Below are 10,204 nucleotides of genomic sequence, written 5' to 3'. Positions count from 1 at the left end.
GTCAACATTTGTACTATTAAAATAAGAAACAAATATTAGATATATATATATATATATATATATATATATATGGGGAGAGAGAGAGAGAGAGAGAGCTCATGGTTAGGATCATGAAGACGCCCGTTCTATAGTATTATCCGCTTTGTTTTTAGTAAGTTAATTGTTTTGTACGAAGGAAGGAAAAACTTATCCATTAACAATAGAAAAACCACTATAAAAGGGGAAAGAAATCAACGAGGCTCAAAAGGTCAAAACCCAAAAAGAAACTCTCTCACAGACCAAAACACAAACACCTGAAACATTTTTCTCTTCAATGGGTTCTAGGAAGATCTTCCATGCAAAACCCAGTTACATTTTTCCGACGTCATCGATCCGGGAAAATCCAGTCGGCTCCAATACTCTGTATGAATTCGAAGAGTCTGATATATGGAATTCCAAACCCAACTCCGACTCCAACACAGTTTCAGCTCTCGATCAACCAAGGAAATCGATACCCATGAGGGATCCGAAGAAACTGGGTAGTAGGAAGATCAGCGTACAGGCCGAGAGAACGACGTCATCTAAGGTGACCTCTGCATCATTGCCGATGAACATACCAGACTGGTCAAAGATTCTGAAAGATGATTACAAAGAACATAGAAGAAGAGAGAGCGATGATGATTTTGAAGATGGAGATGATGATGACAATGATGATGAAAGTGAAAGAATGCCACCTCATGAATATTTAGCAAGGAAAAGAGGAGCTTCTTTGTCTGTTCATGAAGGAATTGGGAGGACATTGAAAGGCAGAGATTTGAGAAGGGTGAGAAATGCAATTTGGAAAAAAACTGGGTTCGAAGATTAAATTTTACCCAAAAAATTATAATTATTATTATTATTTATCTAGAAGTATTAGTTATCGGAAAATTTTGGTAGCCCAGTGATTCTATGTCTCTCTTTCTCTTCCTTATCATAATTTATCATATTTTTCTGCTTTAGGGAGCCTTTGTTTTTTTTTTTTTTTTTTTTTTTTTTTTTTTTTTTTTGGGTGGGGGGGAGTTTTGGGCGTATGAGTTTTTAATGTGAAGAACACTCACATATAAAACTTTCATGCATATGTAAAGTGTTTTCTTTTCTTTTAACATTATGAAATCAGAGCATTGGCCGAAGATCTCATTGGTCATTTTTTGGTTTCTAACTCAGAATTAATTTCTTTGTTTCGTATTTTTTGTTTTTATTAATTAGAAGCTGAAGAAAGTAGTAAAAAAAAAAATAAAAAAAATAAAAAAATAAAAAAACAAAAATTGGAGGTAAGTGATGTGATGTGAAGCGGTAGGGTAAAATGGTCGGTAGGAAAGCTACAGGGCAGCTAGAAGTAAAACAAACCTTGAAGAGAAATTTATGTTTCCTCGGGATGCCAAATACCCAATACGTGGCGTTTTGTAATTGGTATATCTAATTTCGTATCGCGGTTCACAAATATATATTTTTTTGTTTTTGTGGGGTTGACGTAGATTGTTGGTAGAAGTACGTAGGATCGAAACGATGTACGACGCCCAAGTACTGGTTCAATATTGGTCTTGTATTGTATTGTTCAATATATTATATTCCACGGGCAACAATTTTGCCCTCCAGTTGAAAAAATAAATAAATAAATAAAAATAACTACTACCCCCATTCTAACATTCTTGATTACGCCTCTAGTTATTGCTTGGATGATCTTTGTTGCTACGGCAAGTGACACAAAATGTTTGTGCTGACCTCTAATGATACTATTTGGAAATATTTTTAATTCAGAAAAAATATCAAAAAACCAAACCTTTTGCCCTATGCTAATTTTTTTGGGCAAGAATTTACGTAAATATAATATTATATCGAAGAGTGAATTTTTTAATACATTATTAAAATTATATAGTTGTGATAAGTATAGAGATTTGTTTTATTCTGAAACTTTTGTTCTTATCTAAAGATCCATGTACTTTATCGGAATATTATCCAATTTATGTTTTTAGAACTTACCAGATATGGATACCATAAATTTAATTGTCAAAAATAGATGAGGTGCACATATAGAAACAAATGAGATCAAGCACAGACAAATAAGTTAAAATCTATTAAAAAAAAAAAAAAAGGAAGTTAAAAGATAAATGCTAATTCTACTGCATAAAACACCTTACATAGTTTCATAAATTTTTAAATACCATAATGTATAGTTTCATAAATTTTCAAATACCATAATGTACTTGCTATATTTTCCAGATAATAGGCAAAAGAATTGGCTTAAGGTGTCATAGCTTTTTGCTATGATTCCCATAACAGGGATTGATATGATGATGATGGAGTTTCATTAGGATTGAAGGTCGCGAATCTTTTGAAATCGGCCATGGAAGCAAAGCAGAGGCTTTGATCTATGTGTGAAGGAAAGAAAACTAAGTAAGAAAAAAAATTAGATTAAAGATATTTTAGTAATTTAAATATATATAAGACTGTGTATAGTTCTTTTTTTATTACAAAAAGAACTAGACAGGTCAAAAGGTTATTGGTTTATATTTTAAATATGAAAATAAACATAGGAATGTATAATCTATTAAGATTTTAATTGATTTTTAAAATTTTTTATATCCCAATAAATTTTGGATGCATTGGATATAAACTTTTAAAGAACCTATTTAATGATTCAAATGCTATTGTTCCTTTTTTTTTTTTTTTTTTTTTCCATTGATTTCCAACCTGATGAAGAATGGGAAAAACTTCAATACATCAATGAATGAGGATGTATATATATTTGATGTACTGAAACTTCTCTCTAAAAAAATAGTATATTTTTCATCCCTCTTTCCTTTTGTCTTTTCTCTCCACTTTTATTCTTTATGGATCAATGCGCCAGGAATCTCTCTTCATACAATATTGTTTTTCATTAACAAATTATAAAAGAGAAATAAAAATATTAATTGAAGTTAAATACCTTTTAGATTGAAATTAGGTATATTTATGCTCTTCAATTTTTAAAATGTTACATTTTAAATGAGCAAATTTAATTTAAACTTCTTCATTTTCGTTATAATTATATGTAAACCCTATATTTTTTAAAAATCACCATGAATCTCTCTTTAGTTTTATCTTTTTATCAAAATAGATTCATTTTTTTAGATTTTTCAGTTAATTTTTTTTACTATCAAAGGCCATAGAAAAATTAAAAATTAATATTTTATGATTAAATAATTCTGTGAAAATACAATTAATTGCTAAAACTTGATAGATGGGGTCTAAATGATGATTTTTCAAAAAAAAAAAAAAAAAGAGTTATAATTGTAAATTGAGGAGGTTTAAACAATGTTTTCCCTTATTTAGATTTACAAGTTTCAATTTGTTGTATTATGACCCAAGTGACTAGTTGCTTCATTGCATATGTCCAATATGAACATGCAATTTGGTTTAAGTTGTTGCATTTTAAATCCTACAATTTTAATTTTTTGCAATTTAAACCTTCTAATTTTTAAATACATGCATTTTAGTTCCATTTAATTTGTTTAATCACAATTTAAAAAGTCTTTGGTAATGCTTTTGAAGCTCTAATAAGTGTTTCCATGATAAAAGTAGCATTTAATTATTTGTTTGGAAAAAAAGGAAGTGTTTTTTCTTTTTTCTTTTTTTTTTTAAAAAAAATAAATACATAACACATCTAGTTGTTATTCGAATAGGATCGCCTTTAGAATCCTTTCTACACACTCAACATAGTCCAATTGAAGGAATTCTTATTAAATAATCTATCGAAAATTCAGTAGAATATCTCTGTAGATTGGATATAACCAAACAATATAAGCAAAAATATCATAAATCACTTCTAATAAATTTCCAGAAGTTGTCAATATAAAACATCAAAGGTTTTAAATCCAAGTCTCAAAAGGAAAACATAAAATAAAATAAAAGTCATTCATATTAATTAATCTATCAAAGCAATCTAAAAGATGTACAAAGTCTAAAGCTAAATAAAAACAATATAAATAACAAATCTAATAAACGTATGTAGAAAAGAAAAATACATCAATAACAAAAGTACGATAGTGATGAAAACAAAAAAAGAGTGGAAACATGAAGATGACAATGAAGAATGCCCCGAGAGAGTATGTGTGACTTGTTAATTGAGACTTAAAGGAGCAATATAAAAACATAAAACACAAAATATCCTCAATAAATGAATGAAAATAAAGTTTGCAAAATAGTTACATTTACTTAAAACATTTTCCTAAAATCCTTTCGCCCACTTGTTATAAAGTCTTTTGTTTTGGAAAATAAATTTTAGCAAAAAGCCCACGAATTTCCCCAATACATAAAATCTCTTATTTCATGCAAAAAAAATATATAAATATAATAAATAAATCAATTACCCTAATTCATATAACTTAAATAAACAATTTATCTTTCTAATAATTAACTCATAAGCAAAAATACGAATTTAAATAACCATAATCCAAATAATTACCAATTAGCCATGTATCATATTCATTACCAGATCTTTTCATACAACCACACTTAACATTCTAGTGTGTTCTATAGCCATGGGAAGCCATGGGAAAGGGAAAACTATCTTACAGTTTTTAGTGCCCTAAGACACCACAGAGTCATAACCTCACATCCAACTTTAATGAAACATATGATTAATGATGGTAATATAATGCGTATCAATATCCATCAAAACGCTTTTGCAAATATTTTAAAAAATAATAAATCATCTAAAACATCACATAATATTAAATCAAATAAATTATACTTCCAAAACTACAATTAATAATATAAATCATATTTATAACTCTGAATCATTTTTGAAAATAAAATACACTTGTAGATATTAGTTCAAGCCTAGTCTGTTGATGGATACCCTCCAATTTTACTTCCAATGTCTACAATATAAATAAAATATTTCTGGAACTTTAAAATTGAACCAAGGACATTTGTGCATGCCAAATACCCAAAATAATTTCTACTACGCATAGGTTACCAAAATTGGACATCAAGGGATCTAATTATATCGCGAGCCCTTAAAATCTAGAATTTAAAATTGAAGTTTTTCACTCTAAGGCCAATTTTATAAAATTGAATGTTATATGAAGATTCTAATACCATCTAGAAACACAATACAACTTCAATTTGATCTTAGTTGTCTAAATAAAATCCAATTTTATTTGGTATTTAACTAATTGATCCACAGACAAAAATTTAATCAAATGATTTCCAAAATTTACAAACTATATATCAATAAAAAGCCTATAAGATAAGGATCAAATTGGTATACTTGCCTTGGTCCAAAAACATCGTCGGTGATTGAAAAATTTGTCAAGAAATTAAACCAAACTTGATGTTGATGGATATCTTAAATCATAATGAACTTTCACAAATGGAGGTTCAAAATGGATTCAAAGCTCCTAAATAGGGGAATAAGAAGTACGAGGTGGCCTGAAATGGCTAGAAAATGAAGAAACTCTAGTGACCCAATTAGAGTATCACCATCGGCCTAATCTAGGCAAGGTTGGTAGCGAATCAAGCTAGGATTTCAAGGTTGTGGTAGTTGATGTGTGGCTTGCAACAGCTCCAATGCATGTTCTTGTCGATGTTCGGAAATGGATCAATTGACAATAACCCAATTGGGAAGGAAAATGGGTCGTAGGTTGACCCAACTGGGTTTGCGGGTCTGCTTGGTTCTTTGGCACTTTTTTGGTATTTTATAATTAATTTAATGATTGCTATATTTCTCCATGTATATATAGGCATTTAGGTCACTCAAGATAAAAATCTAAAATTAATTTGGACATAAAGAAAAATATTGTTGCTTAAAACTTTCGAAAATATAATTTTTAACCATAACTTAAAATGAAGCATGTCAACAATTTAAGAAGTCGTATTGACAAAATCTATAGAACAATATATCAATCAAACCAAACTTGACTACAGAAAACAATTAAACTTTGGACTCACATATGATATAACCAGTCAAATCCATTCAAACCATTCAAAAACTTAAATTTTAATTTATTTCTTAGGATGGATCGTCACATCCTTTTTAGAAGCATCAAACTTGATGTTTTTTTCCAAATAAATGCTACAAGATGGGGTAAGAAAAAAAGTATTTAGCGTATTAATTAAAATATTAAATATCATAAACAACTTTAAAACGTTTCTTTTTTTTATTGTGTATAATCAAACATTCTATTTTATGAACCGCTTTTTAATAAAAATTTTACAAATAATAAATGTTGATTATAAAAAAACTGCCAAACACACAATATTAGTTAAATGCAATTCAAGTGGATCCACAACACTATCTTCCAAAAAATAAATAATTAAATAAATTTTATGACAAAAATACAACAAATTAAAATTTAAAAATCTAAATTACTATATATTTAAGCTTAAAAACGTAAAGCATAACTATTGCGAACAAGAAGGCACTAAAGTATGATTAAATAAATAAATGACTAAAGTAGCTTTACTTACGTACACCTCAAGAAAGGTTTGATAAATACTTACAGGAATTCTAATATAAAAAAAAGGTTATGATTGGCTCTTTTCATATAGAACAAAACTAATAATTGGTTAAAATTAAATTATTTATATTATTTAAATCAAATGCATTGCACAAGGTACAAATTACAATGTAGTTATATAAAAAAACGGTTGGTAATTCAGTCAAAGGTGAAGATGAAACAAGGGGCCGGCGCTACTTGATTTCTTTACCCTGATTTGCTTTACAAACAATGGACCAGCCCAAATGCAATGCTCCGTGTTTGATTTTCAAGGTTTAGAATCTAATCTCAGAAAAAGAAAAAGCTCTTTGGAAAATGGATGGTCTTCCATTCTAAAAAGAAAAATGCAATGCCTCGTGTTCGGTTTGCCCCTACATCCTAATCATAACCTTTTTTTTTTTTTTTGGATGAAAATAATCATAATCTATTTGAAAATTGAAAAATTGATAGCTCTCCATTCTTATTTTATTTTATTTCTTTAAAGAAAAAATTGCATCATATAATTGTAAGTTGCAGATTTCATATAAATGCTAGAGATTTTAAATTGTATATCAAATTTATTTATTAAATAACATAATAAATAGCATGAGATAATGTTTTATTAATTTGTATTTGGTATTTATTTGCCCATTTGAAATTTTATTTGTTAATATTTAGATTATATAAAATTTTCAACCCATAATATATTGAAATATTGTTTCATCTCGTTAGATTGATAAATAATTTGATGTATATAGTACAAGTGATAAACATTATAGGTGTGTTATAAAGTTTATATTTAGCATTTGCTTATCTATTTAAAAAATTATTTACTAATATTTAAATTGTATTCAACTTTTCAACTGCTCTGGTAAACAATTTGGCATGTAAATCCTTTTACCCAAAAAAAAAAAAATTTGGCACGTAAAGCATTAGCGATAAATATTACAGGTGTGTTTGGAATACCAGATTAAACAAGGGACAAGACAAAAGTTTGTCCCAAATCGTGTTTCTTACATGACAAGAGACGGATAAGCAAATCCGAAGGCTCCAAATGGTACTGAATAAAGTAGGATAAGCAGTCCCATTGTTTTTACGCGGGTTAAAATGGGAGCAGGTTGGACAAGGCCCTTTCATCTCAATGTCGCTTCAACTCATCAAAATCTCAATGTCGCTTCACTTGGACGTTCACCACTCAACTGCTGCCATATGGCATATGGCAAGGTATTGACGATTCTGCCATGCCTGCTGCTTCATTTGGAGTTTTTATTTTTATTTTTTACCACCAAGCATTTCCTTTAGAAAAGCAAAAATGTATTACAATAAATATATGTTAAAATGTTATTTTAAAACCGACCGAATCCCATTTACATTATTTTAATTTTTTTATTATTTTATTTAAATCATATATTGTTAAAAAAGTTGTCATTAACTTTATTTTAATTATATATATATATATGTATGTGTGTATATATATATATATCAAAATAAATTTATTTATTAGTTTTATCAGATTTTATCAATTAATTTTAATTTTTAAAGATGAAAAAATTAAAAATCTATATTTTGTGGTTGAAAACATTATATTTAACTGTTAAAACTAACCAAAAAAACTTGCATATTAATTTTTTTTGATAAATTTAGAAAACTAAAAAGTGATAAATAATGATTTTTTTAAAACATAAGGTCTAAATAAAATAATGAAAAAAAATTAAAAGGATGTAAATGAAAATTTTTCTCTAAAATTAAATAAATTTAAAATAAATAAATAAATAAATTTATTTTATAAATACAAAATTTGTTTTATTTAATCTACAATTGATTAAAACAATAAAAATAAAAATAAAATGCTTCTAAAGCTGACTGGTAAAAATGACAAAAAAACTTACATATTAGTTTTTTTTTTAATAATTTTAGAAAATTAAAAATGGTAAATAATGAATTTTCAAAAGCATGAGATCTAAATGAAACAATGAAAAAATTAAAAGGATGTAAATGAACATTTTCCTTTAAAATTAAATAAATTTAAAATAAATAAATAAATAATATATTCATTTTATAAGTACAAGTGTACTTCATTTTATCTACAATTGATTAAAATAGTATAAATAAATAAAAATGCTTTCTAAAAAGTTATAATTTAATCCAATTTAACAATATATTAAATTATAGTTTTTTAATTTGATTGATAAGCATGCCTGCTGTTGAACCGTGGCAATTTTGCCATTTGATAGTGCATGTATTATCCGGCTAATATGTATACTTTGGTATTATCATTTTTTTTTTTATGAGTTTATATTTTCTTATATGTTTTTAATTGATGCAAGATAGATTTTGATGGTGTTTTGTGTCTAAGTTATATATGCAAAAGCATAGGCAAAACTATACACAAAAGAGTTGGAACATTATGCTTGAAATGTCTATGGTGCTAAATTCATAATTTCCAACAACATAGATCTACTCTTTGTGTTATATTTTAGGCTGCAAAAGGATTTTTGGACTGAAATTTTGAGAAATGTCTACAGACATATAGAGAAGACCATGGTCCAAATTTTAGGTTAAAATGACATGAGGAAATCTATTTTCTATTCCAAACAGATTGCTGTATCTGATGGGTCCAGTATGGAGAGTTTGGATAAGTTTTGAAGCTATTTGACTTATGATCTATTCCAAAACATTCCTATCTCATGGAACCATATTTCTTGATAACCAAAGATGTTTCAAACCAAGTTTTGTAAGCAGATACAAAGGGAAACTAAGTAGGTGAAGCTAGTTTGGTTATTTATCCAAGCTAGTTAGATAATAGGAACTTAGTTCAAACCATATGTTACCTTTTTGCTATATTTGTAATAGATATATTGCAGCTGGTTTCTACCTCTTTTGTGTATGAAAAGTTAGATGTTGGCCTTTTTTTTTTTTAAATTTTAAATGCTTTAGTCATTTTTTAAGCTCACATGCTTGGCATGTGTGAACTAGTTGTAATTTCATGCTTATATTGTTGAATGAATGAGATGGCTGAATATTTAAGCCTTATTTTCAAAAACTAACATGTTCTCCTTCTCTTTCTCTCTTCTTCAATATTTTAGAATACTCTAGGAACCTTAAAAATTAGAAAACACCATAACCAAAACCTAGAAACACAACTCACACACAACCATGCCCAAAAGCATTACCAAAAACTTGTTTGTTACTAACACTTCAAGCTAGTTTGCTTTTGGTCATAACCTTTTCACCCCAACACCCATAGTCAAGGTCGAACTTGGACTGAAGCAGTATATGAGGATGACAATATTATTCTCAAAATCAAAATAAACTATCAAAAATGCAAAACAATGAATTTTCAATAAAAAAATAAATTAAAATCAACAAAAAGAAAAGAAATAAAAGAGTTTGAAATCACAAAATTCAAAAGGCAAAAAGAAAGACACCTAAATCATAATTTACCTTTTTAGTCTCTTTTTTTTTTTTTTTTTTTTTTTTCCTTCTTGAGGCTCTCTCTCTCTCTCTCTCTCACAATGGCATTTTCGGCATCGAATCAAGACCCAGCAAATTAGCAACTATGATGAAAGAAGATGAATGAAAGAAACATGGTGAATGGTGACCGACCACCTTCTAATCATCGTCCTGTGTTTATGCTCGACAAACTCCTTGGTGGCTTTAATGGTTTTTGACTTTTTGAAATCACTTTTCCTTTTCAACCATCAAGCAAGATCAATAATAATTCA

At 27.9% G+C, this 10,204-nt stretch overlaps 1 protein-coding gene across 1 annotated transcript; it reads left to right on the top strand.

The window, feature by feature from the left end:
- Window positions 1-200: 200 nt before the first annotated feature.
- On the top strand, window positions 201-977 carry LOC107435030 (protein S40-4). The gene has a single exon (XM_016046571.4). The coding sequence runs from the start codon at window positions 314-316 to the stop codon at window positions 842-844; it is 531 nt and encodes a 176-aa protein (XP_015902057.3). The 5' UTR covers window positions 201-313; the 3' UTR covers window positions 845-977.
- Window positions 978-10,204: the final 9,227 nt, after the last annotated feature.

This window comes from Ziziphus jujuba, chromosome 11, assembly GCF_031755915.1.
Source record: "Ziziphus jujuba cultivar Dongzao chromosome 11, ASM3175591v1".
In the NCBI taxonomy this organism is placed as follows: Eukaryota; Viridiplantae; Streptophyta; class Magnoliopsida; order Rosales; family Rhamnaceae; genus Ziziphus; species Ziziphus jujuba.
The sequence above is the reverse complement of the archived record's forward strand: the minus strand, read 5'-3'. Positions and strand labels throughout refer to the sequence as shown.